General features: G+C 39.8%; 1 protein-coding gene across 2 annotated transcripts in view; it reads left to right on the forward strand.

Moving 5' to 3' along the window:
* Nucleotides 1-21,230, forward strand: part of TEK (TEK receptor tyrosine kinase) — a 127,380-nt gene that overhangs the window by 91,686 nt on the left and 14,464 nt on the right. The window contains exons 11-15 of one of the 2 annotated variants that reach the window (XM_066257377.1): nt 1,866-2,000; nt 6,265-6,552; nt 17,367-17,666; nt 19,471-19,622; nt 20,513-20,723. In XM_066257377.1, the coding sequence (XP_066113474.1) occupies nt 1,866-2,000; nt 6,265-6,552; nt 17,367-17,666; nt 19,471-19,622; nt 20,513-20,723 (1,086 nt within the window). Of the gene's footprint in view, nt 1-1,865; nt 2,001-6,264; nt 6,553-17,366; nt 17,667-19,470; nt 19,626-20,512; nt 20,724-21,230 lie in introns of both variants that reach the window. The other variant, XM_066257376.1, reaches the window with a different exon arrangement.

Below are 21,230 nucleotides of genomic sequence, written 5' to 3' on the forward strand. Positions count from 1 at the left end.
AAATCACAATTAAAAAAAAAACACTGGGCGTTGTCTACTGACAGTGCTGCTTTAATTTTGCCATCTTGTAGAGGACCTGCCATATCACATTGTGGCAGCACCCCCCCCCCAATACTGCATTCTCGCGATGCCTGTGACTCTCTGGAAATAGCCCTCTATCCTCTGTATGTAGATAATTATAGAAGTTACAAAAAAGGAGAAGGCCCTGGCTGGTTGGCTCAGTGGTAGTGCGCCAACCTGGCATATACAAGTCCCAGGTTTGATTCACGGACAGGGCACACAAGAGAGTAACCATCTGCTTCCCCCACTTCTCTCTCCTCCTTCTCTGTCTCTCTTCCTGTCCCACAGCCATGGCTCAATTGATTTGAATGTGTTGACCCTGGGTGCTGAGGATGGGTCTATGAAGCCTCTGCCTCAAAGGCTAAAAATAGCTCAGTTGTGAGCATGGCCCCAGACAGGGTCACCGGGTGCATCCTGGTCAGGGCGCAAGTGGGAGTCTATCTCCCCTCCTCTCACTTAAATTTTTTAAAAAAGGAGATGAAAAGGAGGGTTTTGAGTTTAATAATGCTAACTGGCCTGGGTATGTCAAACCCAGTCGTGGTATCATTACTGAGCTCTGTACATGCTATAGTAGGCATAGCTGAAATTCAGAAGCTCAGCGACATAAGGCTGATGTGTGGGGTTGCTGTTTCCATCAATGGCTAGGTCTCATTAAAAAATATGGTGATAATAATTCATAGTTTCTTTTTACAAGTAGAAACCCACAAAATGGTCTTCTGAGGATTCTTAAACACAGCCCACTTTTTCTTACTGACTTGGAATTTTATCATATGGTGAAGCAAAAAATCTACCTGGGCAGGATCTGTGGAAAAGGAAGCTGGCTAAACCCCATAGCTAAGGAGAGAAACAGCATGTATCATTTGTTAATGGGATCTGTTTTCTTTCTTTCTTTCTTTCTTTCTTTCTTTCTTTCTTTCTTTCTTTCTTTCTTTCTTTCTTTCTTTCTTTCTTCTTTCTTTCTTTCTTTCAAGTGAGAGGAGGGGAGGCAGAAAAATAGACTCCTGCATGTGCCCCCACAACAGACTCCTGCATGTGCCCCCACAACAGACTCCTGCGTGTGCCCTGACCGGGATCCACCTGGCAACCAGTCTAAGGCTGATGCTCAAATCAACCAGCTGTCCTCAGTGCCTGCCCGCTAGAACTCATCATGCCACTGGCTGCCAGAGGGGAAGAGAGAGAGAGAAGAGGGAGAGGGAGGAAGAGAAAAGCGGATGATTGCTTCTCTTATGAGCCCTGACCGGAATCAAACCTGGGCTGTCCATACACTGGGCTGATGCTGTATCCACTGAGCCACTGGCCAGGGCTGAGATCTGCTTTCAAGTACTCCAGAACCCTTCCTTAGTAATGATGTGACCAGCACAAATCCGTTTTTCTGTCATGTGAGCACACCCTCAGATCTTTTCCCTGTTGGTAGCTGACTTGTCATCACTGTATGTACTTGAACACAGTAGAAATTAAGTTACTTTGTATTATTCTAAAGTGATGTTTTTACCCCTTAATCATATTGGTTGTCTATATAGCTGAAGTTTTGTGTGATTTTCTCTACAAATGAAAATACTAGAGCAGAAATGATTAGGTGATACAGAGATACATACATTAATGTATACATCGTAAACTGAAAACTTCCTTTAAAAAGCCTTATTTTCCTCATATTAGGAATGGTGAAGCCCTGAAGATGGAATTGCCTCTCTAACACATTGTATTTTTAAAAATCAAACATTAGTTCACATTGCAATAACAACATTCCAGTTTAGAGAATGTAAAAGAATGCCAACCTAAGTTTCCTGGACTTTCCCTCTTCCCAGTGACAAATGAGATTGTTACACTCAACTATTTGGAACCTCGAACAGAATACGAGCTCTGCGTGCAGCTGATCCGGCGTGGAGAGGGCGGGGAAGGGCATCCTGGACCTGTGAGACGGTTCACAACAGCGTCTATCGGTCAGTTGAAGCAAATAGCATTTATTCATGAGCCGGCTGGGAGGGGGAGGAAGGGGAAAGAGGAAGGAAGACCAGGAAGGGTGGTGGTGGGTGAGTGGGTGGGTGGGGATGGAGATGGAAGCAGATCGCTTTTGAATGGGTGGGAAAGTGACAGGAAGGGTAGCAACTTGGAGCCAAACTGTTCCGTTCCTTTATTTGGACTGCGCTCTGCTCTCTGTCCCTGGGGGAGGGGTCCGCGGCGGTCCATGAGGACAGAGAAGGAAGCAGATGAGCCTTCAGGAAGGTAGGGACATCCCTTAGGAGTTGGAACTTACTCAGTAGCAACTGTACTGACCCTTGGCTGCTGAGTTGTACCAAGAGTTTCCTGTTTCCATCTTAGGGGCCCAGGCCAACCTCTTGCCATACCTACTTCAGAATTCCCAGTTTGTTTGTTTTAAAATGTAATTTTTAATTTTTTCAAAGTAATCCATGCACGTAGTGAAAACATCAAATAAGATGAAAGGCTTTTCTCTAAAGAACAGCGGCCCCCTGCTCCACCCCTGCACCTTCCAGTCCTGTGTCCTCTAGGCAGCCACTTTGATCTCCTTAAGCTGCTTCTTATAGTATATACCTCTGTGTTTCTAAATCGATGTCCTCAAACATCAGTGTTCATCTGAATCAGCTGGAGAGCTTGTTAAAACAGATTTTTGGGCCCTGCCATAGGTTGGGGATAGGGAGCGAAGCTCAAGAATTTGCATTTCTAAAAAGTTTGCAAGTGATGCTGGTCCTGGGTCCACAGTATCTAAGTAATACTTGTAGCAATATTTCTTGATTAATCAATGTTAGTTGCTGCCTATTGGCCTTACATTGTGCCAATTGAAGAGCCCTTAATTTGGTGAGTTTCCTTGACCCTAACTGAGGCTCCAGCTCTCTGCTGCCCAAGTGCCCTCCTCTAAAACATGGGAAGGACCTCTTGTGAAGTTCTCTTTTCTAGGGTTACTGTCTATAATAGTCTGTTACTGTCTCCTGGCCAGTGCTTTATGGTCTCAAATTCACATATATTTAATTCATATGGCCTCAAAGGGTAAGAATGTCATCTTTCCCATTTTGTAGACTGAAAAGAGTGGTTGATAACTTGCCCATAGTGATGTATTTGATGCTGCATCATACTAGATATTCAGACTTAATTTTTTCCCCAAATCATTATTATTATTATTTTTTATGTAGGAGCCCAAAAGCATCATTTCTTTATCCCTCTGGATAAATTTTCCTATTTTTTAGTCCATCTATGAAAGGCAGAAGGCTATGGAGTGACTTAGTGAGAAACTAGGAAGAACACCTAGCTCCCCTGCAGGGCTGTGCAGCACTAACAGAGACCTCCCACGTCACACGCCCCACCGAGTTTTCATTTGACCAGCCACATCCTTAAAGAACCAAGCTGAACTCAAGAGCTACTCTGGTGCTTGTAGAAGCATTGCATAAGTAAGAAGTGGCTTCCTGGGAACCTACCAGATAGTGAATACTATAGGTTCCCAGGAATAAAGGGATCTCTCTGACATAATCAAAGAGGTCCTCGGTATGTGGTCAGGTTGATGCATCAGAAGGAAGGAAGGAAGGAAGGAAGGAAGGAAGGAAGGAAGGAAGGAAGGAAGGAAGGAAGGAAGAAAAAAAGAAAGAAAAGAAGAAAGAAAGAAAGAAAGAAAGAGAGGGGGAGGGACAGGTCATGATACTAGAGCATCCAGCACATTCTAAGCATTTTCATATGAGTGTGGAGACACTCAGACTATGTTCCAGCTAGCATGCATTGAGAAATCTCTTGGAACATTTCATGGGTAGATGGGAAAGAGAATTCTTGAAGGTTCTTCTTTTCCCATGATTTGAATTTTGCTGATGCTTGTGTTTAAATTCATCTGGCAGTTGCACTATTTATACTTGTGCTGATTGAGTGGCGGAGGCCATGGAGGCCAGGCAGGGAGGGAAAAGAGCACATTCAGAACACATGGTAGAAGGAGGGCGAGGAGGGAGGGGTGAAGGGCAAGTCGTGTTCGTGAAGGAAAGGAAAAAGGAAATGACCATCCACTGAGTTACTCCCCTATACCGGGTATAGGCTTGGGAGGTTTACATGTGTGTCCCAAAACATCTAACTTCTCTTCTGCTTAGTGATTAGAAGCCTATCTAACCATTCGAGGTGGCTTATTTTGGAACTTGACTTTCAAGATGAGCAAAAGAAGCTGACATCATTCCTCTCAGTGTGCAAATGTTGTAGAGAAAGGTCTGATAAGAGCTTTAGCATGATGCCAGGAAAACTGCAGGACCACTTGCTGGTTCTCACTAGTGTCAGAGCAGCCAGAGCTGGAAGTGAGAGCCACTCTCCCAGGGATGGAAACAGACCCATCCCCTCATTTCTTACCAACAGTTAGAACAGCATTTCTCACAAATTTTATTTATTTATTCAAGTGAGAAGAGGGGAGATAGACAAATTCCTATATGCACCCCAACCAGATCTCCCTGGCCACCCTCATTTTGGGCCGATACTAGGACCAACCAAGCTATCCTCAGTGCCTGGAACTGATGTTCGAACTGATGTTCAAACTGATCGAGCCACTGGCTGTGAGAAGGAAAGAGAGAGAGAAAGGGGAGAGGGACAGGAAGAGAACCAGATGATTACCTCTCATGTGTGCCCTCACTGGGATTGAACCCAGACATCTGCATGGCAGGCCAAGGCTCTATCTACTGAGCCAACCAGCCAGGGCCTATTTTACTTTTTCCCATTCTCTCTCCCTAAGGACATTTTAGATATTTATCTCCTTAGAAAAAATGTCTCCCCTGTCATGCATTTTAATACCACGAATCTGTTTATAGTATATTATGGCCTTTTATAAACCATTGAAATATCTAAAATTTTCTTACACACTAAGAATCCATTTTTGCCCCTTAGGGGCAATAATGTCCCTGCTGAGAATACATGAGTTAGAGGATCTCTATTTTATGTTTTTAAAATACTTTATATCTGGAGTTTAAAAATCAATTACAGCTATTCACTGAAAATGCACAGATTCCCTTTCTGTCCACTGACACAAGACAAGACATTTAAGAAAGAAAGAAAGAAAGAAAGAAAGAAAGAAAGAAAGAAAGAAAGAAAGAAAGAAGGAAGGAAGGAAGGAAGGAAGGAAGGAAGGAAGGAAGGAAGGAAGGAAGGAAGGAAAGGAAGGAAGGAAGGAAGGAAGGAAGGAAGGAAGGAAGGAAGGAAGGAAGGAAGGAAGGAGAGGGGGAGGGACAGGTCATGATACTAGAGCATCCAGCACATTCTAAGCATTTTCATATCAATTATCTTATTTATTCCTCCCGAGTCTGGAAGATGGGCATTTTCATTTTGTGTTGTATGTGAACTTGGAGAGGTTGTGAAATTTCCCAAGGTCACAAGACTATACCATGCTCTTGTCTCTTTACTTTTAAAACCCATATTGTTTCCATTCTGTTACTTCTCTAGTAGCCCAAGTTCTTGTGAGTTATTATGACCAGGTGGCACATGCAGGGAGCCATTTATGGAGTCAGAGCCGGCTAGGCCTGGCCCTGCTGCCACAGCTGTTATTGTGTTTAAGGTTCTCCATGTTCAGAGGAAGTAATCCCTAAATTGCTTTAAAATGTGTGGCTCAAAATGGTAAGAGAAACTCACCTATAAAGCCACAAACTTGGCAAATACACTGTTTTCATTTCTATCAGTTTCCTTCCTATCCCTGACCAATTGTAGAAATGACTTTTACCAAGTTGCAATGTGAGGTTTTTTTTCTAATGTATTATAAATATTTGTATGGGGTTTCCATACTTTTCCCAATTATCTATTTTAATCCATTGGATAGCTATATCATAATTTATTAAGGTATTTTCCTATTTTGATTTCTTTCAATATTTTGCTATTATAAATAATGTTATAATGAACATCTTCATTCACATGGGTTTTCTCTTCTTTTAGATGATTTCCTGTTTGTCAGATTATAGGGCTAAAGTATGTGTAATTTCTAGGGCTCTTGAAAAATATTCCCAAATTGTTCTCCAAAGGTTTGTGTTCCTGTATTACAATTACCCAAACCACAGATTAGAATTGTTTTCAAGGTTTGCTATTTTGGTAGGAAAAAGTATTGCATGGCCACTAGACTGTATTTGTTTAATAGCTTGTGAAATTATGTATTATTCTAGGATCCAAGTTATTCTGTAAAGCTACCCTTTAGGGCTGTTTGTTACCTTCATCCTGTATGAAAATAATGATCTTTCTGGTTTCCCCCAGGTCTCCCTCCTCCAAGAGGTCTCAGTCTCCTACCGAAAAGTCAGACCACTCTAAATTTGACCTGGCAACCAATATTTTCAAGCTCAGAAGATGAATTTTATGTTGAAATTGAGAGGAGGTCTGTGCAAATGAAAAGTGATCAGCAGAATATTAAAGTTCCAGGCAACTTGACATCAGTGCTGCTTAACAATTTACACCCCAGGGAGCAGTATACAGTTCGAGCCAGAGTTAATACCAAGGCCCAGGGGGAATGGAGTGAAGATCTCACTGCTTGGACCCTTAGTGACAGTAAGTGGCTCTTACTGCCCAGTCTCTTCCTGAATGACTTTTGACTGCTGCCATTGGGACTTAGCTGCCATTACTGTTTCTTAGAAATCATAGAAGCCAGTTATTTGTGAATAGAAGCTAATCAATGCCCTGCAACATATAAGGAAGATCCATGTAGATGGATTTGCAGTAATTCAGGGAGGACTGTGCTAAAATTTACCTTTCCTTGGTATAGAGTGATTTATTAAATAAACAAATAACATGAATAAGATTTTCTAAGGCTCATTTAATCTGTTATAGGACAGTTTTCAGGATTATCATGCATCTATATGTACACAGATGCCAATTAATTATAAATGGGTTTTCCTTAATCTTAAAAGCTTTGCTTGAAAAATATATATATTTTTTTTTTACAGAGACAGAGAGGGATAGATAGGGACAGACAGACAGGAAGGGGTAGAGATGAGAAGCATTAATCATCAGTTTTTCGTTGCAACACCTTAGTTGTTCATTGATTGCTTTCTCGTATGTGCCTTGACCGTGGGGCTACAGCAGACTGAGTAACCCCTTGCTTGAGCCAGCGACCTTGGGTCCAAGCTGGTGAGCTTTGCTCAAACCAAATGAGCACGCACTCAAGCTGGCGACCTCGGGGTCTCAAACCTGGGTCCTCCGCATCCCAGTTTGATGCTCTATTTACTGCGCCACTGCCTGATCAGGTGAAAAATATTCTTAACAAACAATTTTTGCAGTTACAATACAAAAGAAGTTTTTTCAAAATATTTTGCAATTTAGGTTTTTCTTAATTTCAGATTGGTTATTTAAAATGAGTTGGAATTTCTTGGACGTCTTCATATTATTGAAAGATTTTTTTCATCATTAAGCAGAGTTCTATTTTAATTCGTGGCTTTAGAACTGTGTTTGTGCATTTGGAGAACTTGGAGAGGTTATTTATTTCTTGGCCACACTGGTGACCACTTAAATTAGGACTGTGTTGTCCCTTGCCCACCCTGGACGTCTAAGGTTCTCTTCTGCAGTTGGGTCTCTGTTTCCTCAGTAACAAGTGTGGCAACCAGCTCAGTGTTCCTCCAGCCACTCTCTCCTTGTGTCAATGATGTGTGGATATTTTGACTGTTTTGTTAGTGTTTAGGGATTCTTCATCATATTAAAAAAAATTCTGTGAAATAGAAAACTTACAGAGCAGGGCAGAGAATGATACAACAAATACATTGCTCTCATCCAGAATTAAAAACTGCTGGTATTTTCTCATATTTGCTCTCAGCCTTTTTTGTTGATTTATAGAAATGATAACAAGACAGATAAATCAAAATCTCTTTTGACCATCATTCCTATTCTGATTCTATTCTCCTTTCCCCAGAAATGACCAAAAGTCTTAGTTTTTTATGTATCTTTTCATTCAATGTTGTGTAATTTTAATATATTATATATATTTATAAGTGTACGTATATATATTATTCTTTATCTTGCTTTTTGAATAAATATTATTATTTTATCTGTCCATATTACTTTGCTTAGGTTTGATGTATGCTTTTTTAGCTTTTCATAATAGTTTATGTTATAAGTGTAGCACCTTACTTATTTACCCTTCATTTTTAGCTAGATATTTAGATTTTCTTTTTCTTTTTTCTTCTTCTTCTTCTTCTTCTTCTTCTTCTTCTTCTTCTTCTTCTTCTTCTTCTTCTTCTTCTTCTTCTTCTTCTCCTCCTCCTCCTCCTCTTACTCCTCCTCTTTGTCTTTCTTCTTCTTCTTCCTCTTCTTCTTCTCCTTCTTCTCCTTTTTCTTTCACTATCAAAAACAAGCCCTGACAGGTTGGCTCAGTGGTAGAGCGTCGGCCTGGCGTGCAGGAGTCCCGGGTTCAATTCCCGGCCAGGGCACACAGGAGAAGCACCCATCTACTTCTCCACCCCTCCCCCTCTCCTTCTTCTCTGTCTCTCTCTTCCCCTCCCACAGCCAAGGCTCCATTGGAGCAAAGTTGGCCCGGGTGCTGAGGATGGCTCCATGGCATCTGCCTCAGGTGCTAGAATGGCCTTGGTTGCAACAGAGCAGCACCCTAGATGGGCAGAGCATCGCCCCCTGGTGGGCATGCCAGGTGGATCCTGGTCGGGCACATGTGGGAGTCTGTCTGCCTCCCGTTTCCAACTTCAGAAAAATACAAAAAAAAAAAACAACCCAAAAACCAAAACAAAACAAAACAAAAATACAATGACCATGTTTATGTATGTCTCCATATGCATAGGTGTAAGAGCTTTTCTAGGGAGTGTGTCCAGAAGAGGAATTGATTGGCTATATCCCTCTGAAGTGGCTATTCAATGTGTACTATGGCCAGGAGTATATGAGCATACCTTTTTTCCTGTATCCATCTCTATATTCTTTAACTGTATCTATATTGCTTTATATTGTCAAAAGTTTTTATTGTTGTCAACCTCAAAGGTAGAAAACAGTGCCTTACTGTAAACTTCAATTTTCATTTCCTTGATAACTAGCAAAAGTGAACATCTTTTCTTGGGCACTTTTGCGGGCATTTAGATTTCCTCTTATTTGATATATTTGTTGATATACTTTGCCCATTGGCTTGGTTGTCTTCTTTTACTGATTTGTTAAAATTGTCAATATAATTTGAATACTAATCTTGTTATATACATTGCAACTATATATATTCTTTTAATCTTTTTATTTTCATTGTTTGTGGTGTTTTTTACCCTATGCATAGTTTATATGTAATCAGACCTATTGCTACTGGCCTTTGAGATTTTTACTTTTTGTATTTAAAAAATTATTCCCTACCCCAAGGTCATAAATACAGTGTGTCCGTAAATTCATGGTGCACTTTTGACCGGTCACAGGAAAGCAACAAAAGACGATAGAAATGTGAAATCTGCACCAAATAAAAGGAAAACCCTCCCAGTTTCTGTAGAATGATGTGGCAGCATGTGCGCATGCGCAGATGATGACTTAACACCGTGTATACAACGGAGCAGCCCACGGCCATGCCAGTCCAGATGTGGACGGTACAGAGGAAAGTTTAGTGCGTTCTGTGGCTTGCTAAATTCGAATCTGTGACCAAAGTGCAACATGAATATTGGCACATTATAACGAAGCACCACCACATAGGAATAACATTACTCAGTGGGATAAGCAGTTGAAGGAAACTGACAGTTTGGTGGAGAAACTCCATTCTGGTAGGCCATCAGTCAGTGATGAGTCTGCAGATGCTATACGGGATAGCTACCTAAGGAGCCCTAAAAAATCTGTGCATGAGCCCACATCAAACTGCACTGACTAGATATGAAACTAGGAGAGTTTTCCTTTTATTTGGTGCAGATTTCACATTTCTATTGTTTTTTGTTGCTTTCCTGTGACCGGTCAAAAGTGCACCATGACTTTATGGACACACTGTATATTCTCTATAGTTTTCTAGTAGTTGTAGTGTTTTGTATTTTGTATAGTTAGGTTTTTAAGATATAAGGATGTTATTTTGGTTTATAATGTGTTTTAATCTTTTTAATTTCAATCTTATTTATTCACATATGGCAAGCCAGTAGTCCCAATGCCATGTATTGAATAGTCCCTCTAGTGACTTATGATGCTTTCTGTGTCTTATACCTAGTTCTCATACTAGTTTTGCATCTATTTCTGGTCACTCTGTTCTTTTCCATTGACTTGTGTGTTTATTCCTGTATTTCCAACCTGTTTAAATTACTGTAGATTTTTAAATGTTTTGAAAACTGTAGGGTGGATCATTTTATTTTTCAAAGTTGTCTTAGATCTTCATTCACTATTCTATATGAATTTTACCCTCATTAGAATTATATACTATCACTTACATTATAATTATCATATTTATAAAATTAAATAAGAACTGGCTAGAAATCAGTGAAAGAGGACTTGCCTTATATGGAATTTGATGGGGGTATGATGGCAGTGAGGATTATGCTGGTGGTGGTGATAGAGATGCTGAGATTGGTGGAGGAGGAGCCAGTACCTACAGAGTCAAGAAATTAGGGCAAGCAGGATGTGGATGAGAACGTTTCAGTCTTAACTAATATATTTGTTAATATTCTATGTTGTCATTGACTGATGTTGCATGTAGATGTTCAGAAGTCAAATTAATGCTTCTAATTTAAAGTTCATGTTGATGTCCAGCCCAGCAATTCCATCAGAATCAAGTGTAAGGAGTGAAATGAATTAGATTTTGCATATGGCTCCAAACATATGTGAAAAATAATGAATGTGTGTAATGTTTTCCTGAATATGTATATGTATATATATGTATATGTATCTCATTTGACATACAATGACTTTATGAGGAAATTAGAATAGGAATTATCATGACATTTAACAGATACAGAACCTGAGACTCAGAGGAGGGTAAGTAACAACCAAAGTTATACAGCTAGTAACTCATGGGTTTAGGATTTTCTTTTCTTTTTTTTATTAAGTGCGAGGTGGGAAGGCAGAGAGACAGACTCCTGCATGATCCCTGACTGGGATCCACCCAGAAACCCTCATCTGGGGCCCATGCTATACCTATCGGGGCCAATGATCCATTGCTCGGCAATCGAGCTATTTTCGTGCTTGAGGTGAGACCATGGAGCCATCCTCAGTGCCCAGGGCCAACTTGCTCAAACCATTTAAGCCATATGGCTGCAGGAGGGGGGAGAGAGAGGGCAAAGAAGAGAGAGAAGGGGGAAGGATGGAAAAGTAGATGGTCGCTTCTCCTGTGTACCCTTAGTAGGAGTCAAACCCAGGACTTCCACACACCGGGCTGACACTCTACCACTGAGCCAACTGGTCAGGGCTGGGGTTAGAATTCTAATGAACATATCAGTTTTATGTTTTGTTCATTTATTTTTGCTAAACCATGCTACTCATTTGTCTCTTTGGATGAACAACCAACTACTTCAAAGATGACTAGTTATTGGAGAATTTCATTTAGCAATCAAACCCCACTTCTAGATTGTTTACAATCTGATTAGCATTTCCTAAAGTATTTTTATTTTATTTTTAAATTACAGTTGACATTAAATAATATTTTGTATTAATTTCAGGTGTATTGGATACTGGTTAGATACATTTATATAATTTATGAAATGATCCCTCCAATAAGTTTAATACCAACCTGACACCATAATAGTTATTACAGTACTATAGACTATACTTCCTATGCTGTACCTTACATCCCTGTGACTATTTTGTAACTACTGATTTGTACTTCTTAACCCCTTCACTTTTTTCCTCCAGTTCCCCATGCTCCCTCCCATTTGGCAATCATCAGTCTGTTCTCTGTATCTATGTTTCTGTTTGTTAATACATCCTTTAAATTTATTATTGTTATACATTTTATTTATTTAGAAATTAAATTTAATGAGGTGACATTGATCAATAAAAGTACATAGGTTTTGGGTAAACATTTCTATAACATTTGAACTGTTGATTGTGTTATGTGCCCATCACCCAAAGTCAAATCATTTTCTGTCGCCATATGTATATTTGTTCCACATAATCCTCGCCCCCCCCATATTCCCCACCTCCTGGTAACCACTTCACTTTTTTCTATGTCCATGAGTTTTATTTTTATATCCCACCTATATGTGAAATCATACAGTTCTTAGCTTTTTCTGATTTACTTATTTCATTTAGTATATCTATGCTGTGATCATTTCTCCTTTATCATTTTGGATTTTGTTGATATGAGCCATTTCTCTTTTTTTCCTTAGTGCATCTAGCTAGAGGTTTGTCAGTTCTATAGCTCTTTACTTCCTTTTTGCAGTTGCATTCTAATTTCTTATGGTCAGAGAATACATGTGCTTGGTATAATTTCAATCTTCTTAAATTTGTTGATGTTAGTTTTGTGGCCTAACATATGGTCTATCCTTGAGAATGTTTCATGCATACTGAAAATAAATGTATAATCTGATGTTCTGGGATGAAATGTTCTGTAAATGTACATTATGTCCGTTTGGTAGTGTTGGTTAAGGCCAATATTTACTGATTTTTTGTTTGGATGATATATTTAAAGATGTCAATGGTGTGTTGAGATATCCAAATATGATTGCATTTTTGTCTGTTTCTATTTTTACATCAGTTAGTAGATGTCTTATATATTTTGGTGCTCCATGATTTGGTGCATATATATTAAGAAATGTTATGTCTTCTTGATTTAGTGTCCCCTCGATCATTATGAAATGTCCATTTTTGTCTCTTGTTATCTTTGTTGTCTTGAAGTCAGCATTGTCAGATATTAGTATGGCTACAACTGCTTTAATTTAGATAATCATTTTCCAACTTTTCACTTTGAATCTACTTTTGTCCTGGCAGCTTAGATGTGTCTCTTGAAGGAAGCATATGGTTGGGTTTTGTTTTTTATCCAATCTGCTACTGTGAACCTTTTTGTTGGTGAGGTCAGTCCATTTCCATTTGGAGTAATTATTGACACTAGAGCATCTCCTATAGCCATTTTATGTTTTGTTTACTGATAGCTCTGTATTTCCTTTGGTTTTTCTTTTTCATGTTTCTGTCAGCTGTTTTGTGTGGTGGTATTCCATACTTTCCCCTGTTTCCTATTTTTTAAATTGTGTGTTTCAGTGTTGAGTTTTTCATGGGTGGCTATCACTAGATTATTAAGAAAAAGATTTTCAAGTATACTAGCGTCCTTGTCTTATGAGTGCTCTGCATTCCATCCTTCTTTGCAACTTCAGATCTTTATCCTCTCCCCTTTTATGTATTGTTGTCACAGATTATTCTTGTTTTTACTGTAACCTTGTTGGAGCACTTAGTAGTAGTTTTGTTCTTTGTACCCAGTAGAATATTGAGTATTCCTTGAAGTGGGGATTTTCTAGTGATGAATTCCCTCAGCTTCTGTATGTCTGAAAAAAATTTTATTTCTCTTTCATTTTTGAGGGATTACCTTAATGGGTATAGTATTCTTGTCTGGTAATTCCTCTCTTTCAGTACCTTCAATGTTTGGGTCTACTCTCTTCTGGCTTATAGAGTTTCTGCTGAGAAGTCTGATGAAAACATGACAGGCCTTCATATATATATATATATATATATATATATATATATATATATATATATAATGTTCTTCTTTTCCCTAGCTGCCTTGAGGATTTTTTTTTTTTTTTTGCCACTGATTTTTGAGAGTTTTATTGCAATGTGCCTTGGAGAAGGCTGGTTTGGGATGAAGTAACTAGGTATTCTTTTTCACTTATTGAATTTGAACATCTAACTCTTTCATAGGCTTGGGAAGTTTCATCAATTATTTGTTTGAATTGACTCTCCATTCCCTTTTTCCTTTCTTATTCTTCTTATATATCCATTATTCTTATATTGATTTTTCTGATAAAGTCAGAAATTTCTCATAAAGCTCTCTTATTTCTTTTTTTAACTTGCAAGTCTCTTTCTTCTTCCCTCTGTATCATCTCTGGTTGCTTGTCTTCCATATCACTGATTCTCTCCTCTATCTGGCTTGTTCTATTAGCTAAATTTGCTATTAACTATTTTTCAATTCATGTATTGAGTTCTTCATCTCTGTTTTTAAAGTCTTAATCTCCTTGGTGAAGTACTTGTCTTGTTTTCTGAGCTCATTAAATTGTCAATTAGTGTTTTCTCACATTTCATTAAGTATTCTCAGAACTTTAATTTTGAATTCTCTGTTGTTTAACTCCAAGATTGCCATAAAATTGGTATTGCGTTCTGGAAATTTTAAATTTTCTTTCTGAACTGCATCTCTTTTTTGTGTAGCTATGGTATTAGTTTTCTTCTGCCTTGATGGCTTTGAAAATGATATTGTTAAAAAATCAAACAAAAAATAAAATAAAATAAAAGAGAAAAACCACAAGAAAAGAAGGAACAAAAAACCCAATGAAAACAATAAAAAACAAATAAAACTCTCCCCTACAAAAAATTTAAAAATGAAAAAAATAAATAAAAGTGTTGCACTTCCAAGAGGTTTTCTGTTTTTTCCCAGTAGGCTGTATTGGATTACAAATTTTAGTTTTGTGAAATTCCCAGGCTGACCTCTGCTGAGATGTTGCTGTCATCATGGAGCTGGAGCTACCATTGGGATGATAGGTGGTGTGTGTTGTGAGAGTTTTACAGCTTTAGCAATGGTGATCTCAGGCTCCTGGGCACTCCTTCCCATGTCTCAACAGACCAGCGTACCAGACACAGAGCACCTCTGTTTCTCAGGGGAAATGGTGGCCCCATAGAACTAGCTGTGGAGTATGTCTTGGCCACTCTTTGTACCCCACGAGGGGAAGGAGGCAGGATCTGGGAGGGGGGCAGGGCACACTTTGTATTTTTTGTCTTTGTCCTGAGTGCAGGTTGCCAGCAGATCTCAGGAACACTGACAGTAATCCCTTGCTCTGCTGCTGCTTTAGTTCAGTATCTCTCCAAATGCCCTCTAATCTCTCTGCTCCTCCCAGCAGAAATAATTCAGTCACTCCAGATTTCTCTCCTCTCTGGAGCCCCACTGCAAAGGCATCTTATCTTCTGCCCCCTGTTCTACCTTTCCCACCCTCAGTTGATTTGATGCACAGATCCTCTCAGGCACGACCATAAGCCCAGCTGGGGTTGCCTTTCTGCATTATAGCTGTTCAATTGTTTAAAATTTCAAGGGGATAGATCAAGTGTATCTCTTACACCAACATTACTCTGATGTCACCTCAAAATTTCTGTTTTTGTTCATTTACTTTGTTCTTTAAATTTTATATATAAGTGAAATTATATGGTATTTGTCCTAAAGTGTTTCAGAATCTACTTTAGAATCACCTGGGGTATCTTCTAAAAATGTCAATTATTGGGCTTAGACTCACTGAATATAAATCAGAAGTCCATTAAGCAAGCCCAAGACTTTTATCAAGCATCAAATGGATTAATAGGTACATGCAAATTTCTAATTTTTATTTGGCACAAAAATTATATTCATTATTCTCCTGGCAGGTATTTGTAAGGCGCTGCTTCAGAATACCACTGGTTTATTAAATATTTTTGAGACACAACTAGACAAATACTAAATATGTGTTCATATTCATCTGAAAATGTTAATATTCCTAATACTCTATAATCCCTTATAGGAAGGAAAGTTATTTTATATTTTTGCAAAAATATACAGAAAGCTTGAAAATTAAGGCATTTTGTGATATCCAAAATTAACTGTGATTTTGGATAATTTACCACCTGTTAGGCATAGAAAATGACAATCAGATTTGGAAGGCTCAAAATCTACTACCTGGTTCTCATAGATTGCCACAGTTACCTAAGGGGTATAATATGGGCAATCAACATCAGCAAAAGAGTAGATTTAAAATGAAGAAAAAATTCTGAGAATACAAAATAGAATGTACATTAACACATTTCTTGAAGCTTCTAATTTGCTTACAAGCAGCAGCTTTTATATGAAGTAAAGTGGCCTCGGTCTATTTGCTTACTTGGACTAGTACAGATCCCTTATATTTTGAAGTCTCAAGTTTTTTTCACTGCTAAATTGGGATAATTAAAACCTAAGCATTGGCCCTGGCTGGTTGGCTCAGTGGTAGAGCGTCGGCCTGGCGTGCAGGAGTCCCGGGTTCGATTCCCGGCCAGGGCACACAGGAGAGGCACCCATCTGCTTCTCCACCCCTCCCCCTCTCCTTCCTCTCTGTTTCTCTCTTCCCCTCCCACAGTCAAGGCTCCATTGGAGCAACGTTGGCCCGGATGCTGAGGATGTCTCTATGGCCTCTGCCTCAGGTGCTAGAATGGCTGTGGTTGTAACAGAGCGGGGCCCCAGATGGGTGAAGCATCGTCCCCTGGGGGGCATGCTGGGTGGATCCTGGTCGGGCGCATGCGGGAATCTGTCTGACTGCCTCCCCGTTTCCAACTTCAGAAAAATACAAAAAAATAAACAAAAAAACCCCCCCTAAGCATTGGTTACCTACCTGCCTGTGTGGTTATGAAGGTCAAGGGAGAGCCTGCATATAGAAGCACCTGCTAATATCCTCACAAATGGATGGTGTAGCTAATATCAAGGGTAAGGCCTTGGAGTCATTCTTTTTCTGAGTCAAAGTGTTTCAGGCTTTATAGAGTCACAAAGTTCCCTCTGACTTGTGTCCTTTGTCTGGAAGGAGTTAGTGAGAGTACAGGAGTAATTCTGTGCATGTCATCTTCAAATCTGGAAAATCTCAAAGTATCCCTCTCTCTCATCCTACTTATAACCCTAATGGAGTATTATCTCTTTTTCCACACTCCCTATAGCAGTTTGTTTACAAAGTTTGTAACATGTGTTCTTACATATATGCTGACTTGCTACTGCTCCATAAATGCATTTAGGGCAAGGGCAGGTCATATGGGATATTGGTCAGATGATAGAGTATGACATCAGATTGCCATAAATTGTTCAATCCTGTTTCTTCTAAATAGCTGTGTGACCTTGGCCAAGTCACTTAATCTCTCTGGACCTCAATACATATGGTAAGAATGTTATGAAGATGAAATGAGTTACATGTTGAAGCACCTATATAAATGTCAACTCTCATAATCTGTATGTTCACCCCAGAATCAAGAACAGTGTAATATAAGGATTTGGAGTAACAGAATTTCTGAGGCCTTAATTTAGTGTAAGGATGACAAATATGTTATATATGTGTTGTTATTTTCCCATCTGTGTTACTCCATCAAGTCTGCATGGAGTCCACTACCAGTTGTTTGGAATTACCATCTGAGAAAACATCTTTTAGCCATTCTTTCTTTATAAATTGACATTAATTATCTCCAAAGGCATAGTAATCTAAGACATGGTAGTGTATCTTAAGTGAAATATCTTTTTTTAAAATTTCTAGTTCTCCCTCCTCAACCCGAAAACATCAAGATTTCCAACATTACAGACTCTACGGCTATGATTTCTTGGACAATCTTGGATGGCTATTCTATTTCTTCTATTATAATCCGTTACAAGGTTCAGGGCAAGAATGAAGACCAGCACATTGATGTGAAGATCAAGAATGTCACAATCACCCAATATCAGCTCAAGGGACTGGAGCCCCAAACTGCTTACCAGGTGGACATTTTTGCAGAGAACAACATCGGGTCAAGCAACCCAACCTTTTCTCATGAACTAATGACTCTCTCCAAATCTCAAGGTTGGTAGAACAAACAAGATCTGGAATTATTTCTGGAAGATATCAGGAAAGTTCCACTGTCTTAAGATATTTACTCCATATTTTTGTTGTGGGACATAATTCATATGTCCTAATAGACTTCACCATCTCTAGATAGGTCCTTAAAATGAAAATGCCCCTGGGAAGAATACCCTATTACTCTATTGTCTGTTATTAAACCTTAGACTGAATTAGCCTATCAGCCTTCCCCACCCAGTGATCGGAGCTCTGAGGAATATGAATTTGATTCTGTGCAGAAGGAAGAATGTGGCACCACCTGCTTAGTAGAAGCAGACATGTGCAGTGCTGTAGGGGGAGGCTCCAGGAACCACACTCCGTTCTTTCTCAGAATGAACTCATCTTTTAGATTGGATGAGACTATGCTATTTTGAGTTTTCTTTTACTTTTTGAATCCAGGTTATTATGTCTGGTGTATTATGGCTGCCGTTAACCCATCCCAGAGGAAGTAAGCTCTTTGAGATAGAGATCCTTCAGTGTGCCAAGCACACTCTGCCTAGGGTTTGTGATTGATAAAACCTGTTGAGTGTAATTAAGTGAACAAAAGTGAGGGGCAGCAGGTAGGGCGGGGGTTGCAGCATGTGAAATGCCTTCCCTTTCAAGTTTATCTGAAGCGACAGCTCCTAGTCCTCTGCATCTGTGGCTTGTGCAAGGGAATTGAGATGGAAGGAAGGGTGATTTCTGAAAATTTATGACTTGGACTAGAGTTTATTTTTACGGAAAATCTTATAGCACTAACACTTCTTGCTTCTCTACAGGGTTACCTAGGACTTAAGAAATAAATCAAACAAGCTATGTTTTCAGTGCTGATCCTGTGGGACATTTTTGAAATGTCCAAGGAACAATGAGTCTGCCAACTCTAGAAACTCAGTTTTCAGGTCACATCCTTAACAAATGCATCATTTTTATTGTTGCCTATGTTTTGGTAAAATGTATACAAGCTATAGATAAAATACAAACAGAAAATTAAACAAGGCATACCAAAACAACCCCTCGCCCTTCCATTCCAGACATTTCTTTCTGCACATTTCCATAGAGGTAAAAGGAAAGATTTATGGTCATGAACGAATCTTTGTATAAGGATGGGCTTATACTCTACATGCTATTTTTCGTAAAGAAAAATACATTGAAAATTTATTTGAATTTAGTAAGAGACGGAATTGAAAGGATTAGACCTTAGTCTTTAATAGTTTATTCTGACGTGAGCCCTAAGTTTAACAGTTTTTCTCCTCCCTCCCTCCTTCATTTCCTCGTCCTTTCTTCTCCCATTGGTATCCTCAGGTTTTTTCCATCAGCTTTTTAAAACAAAGAGAAAAAAACCAAAGCAAAATATCTTATTACAGACTCTAAGCTCTTAGCATTATAAAGCTTTTCTACATGAGGTAATTGGGCAGGGAGCTATAGTCACTTTCCCAAAGTCATAATCTAGTTAGCCTTTCTCACTGTTATTGGATATTGTGCATCTGCTTGGGCCCCTACTTGGAAGTGAAAGTTGAACAAGTGACAATAATTAATGATTAGCACATTGCCATTTAAAAAACACTTTTGCACTTTGTTTGTTTGTTTGTTTTAGGATCTTAAAACAACCCCATGAGTCAGGCTCATCTGCACTGAGTTTCAGAAAATAAATGAGAAGTCCTAGGTCACATAGCAGTGAAGTGGCAGCGCTAGGTCGGCCATTACATCCTCATTCACTGCGACTTCTCTCACAGGGGGTCTTGGCTTCCCTAAACTAACGCCACGTGTTCTCCTGTGTTCCCCTGCACAGCACCAGCGGAGCTCGGAGGCGGGAAGATGCTGCTTATAGCCATCCTGGGCTCAGCGGGAATGACCTGCCTGACCGTGCTGCTGGCCTTTCTGATCATGTTGCAGCTGAAGAGGGCAAACGTCCAAAGGAGAATGGCCCAAGCCTTCCAAAGCGTGGTAGTGTCTCCTCTTCCTACTAGCTCATAAGTGCGAGTCCATACACATGCCGAACCTTCACTTTAAAGATGGGCACCAGGCACATTACTTATAAAGTAAATATTTCCCTTAGGCAAATCTCATCTTCTCTTTGGCTTCCAGGATTAAATGGGAGGCAATAGCATTACCATGGGGTTTTCTGTCCTAAATGGAACAATTCTGCAAGTGAAAAGGTTGTTTGTAATAAATATGCCGGATACCCAAGCTTCAAACAGGATTGTTGCCCTGCTAAGTGAGGTGTATGATCGTCCTAGTGATAAGGCACCAGAGAGAGTAATCTCACAACATGAAGAACTGAGTATCTTTGGTAGGGAATGGCATGAGGGTCACTAGACCTCAGGGTGGTCTCAGAGTGAACCAGAAAGACTCTCAGCTTTAAGACAGTGAGAGAGAGTGAGTAAAGAACCAAGGATGAGCCCAGGGGATGCAAGAAATGCTCTCAGGGAGGCACACTTGGGCTGCCCCAGAGAGAATCTTCAAGTTTTTTTTCCAAATTAGGACTGAACACTAACTTGCTCATTCTACAGCAGAGTAGAAACTCAAGCATGATTAACTTGGGGATGTGCTGTGCCATGGCATGCATGCTGCTGTCCCTGCTTCCCTCACCCTCTGCAGACATTGATAATCGATGTGGCACACCTCCCCACTGAGGTCTGGAGCTGTGCCCATGCAGCTCTGGGACAGCCACTTCATCAGAATGGGTTTGTTAGTTAACACCTATTTCTACCCCTACTCTACAATTAGATATATTTCTTTTGCCACCTGGTGTGGATACAACCAAGTGGTATTAAATACCCTAGAATTATGAAGAATCCTGGCATGAAACTATGACAAAAATATATTTGCAGAGGGAAGAACCAGCTGTGCAGTTCAACTCAGGAACTCTGGCCTTAAACAGGAAGGCCAAGAACAACCCAGATCCTACAATTTACCCAGTGCTTGACTGGAATGACATCAAATTTCAAGATGTGATCGGGGAGGGTAATTTTGGCCAGGTCCTCAAGGCGCGTATCAAGAAGGACGGGCTACGGATGGACGCCGCTATCAAGAGGATGAAAGGTCAGTGTGTGGCCAGACCGAGTCAGCACTTCAGTAGGGTGGGGAGAAAACTGGACTTCCTGTTGAATCTTTCCTCTGGGGTCTTGCATTCTTTGAGCAAAACATTGGCACGATGTCAGATACAGCTGTTACGTGCAACTGAAGGTGATGTTTCCTTTGAGGTCAGCCTGTGATAGGGTCAGGATGTAAACATGAGGGCATGAGCTATTTAAACATTACTGTCCTGATTTCTTGGGACGTGAGAATACAGATTCCCAGTTATATACTGCTAACTTATGGAGAGCATTATTGCTTCCCTTAATGCAGTGGTTCTCCAGATGCAGCGTGCATCAGAATCACCTGGAAGACTTGTTCATAAACAGACTCTTCGGCCCCACTGCACAGTTTCTGATTCAGTGAGTCTGGCGCAAGGCCAGAGAATCTACGTTTCTAATTAGTTCCCAAGCGATACTGACGCTGATGGTTTGAAGACCACACTTTACAAACCACTGACTTCATGGATTATCT

This window comes from Saccopteryx bilineata, chromosome 2, assembly GCF_036850765.1.
Source record: "Saccopteryx bilineata isolate mSacBil1 chromosome 2, mSacBil1_pri_phased_curated, whole genome shotgun sequence".
NCBI lineage: Eukaryota > Metazoa > Chordata > Mammalia > Chiroptera > Emballonuridae > Saccopteryx > Saccopteryx bilineata.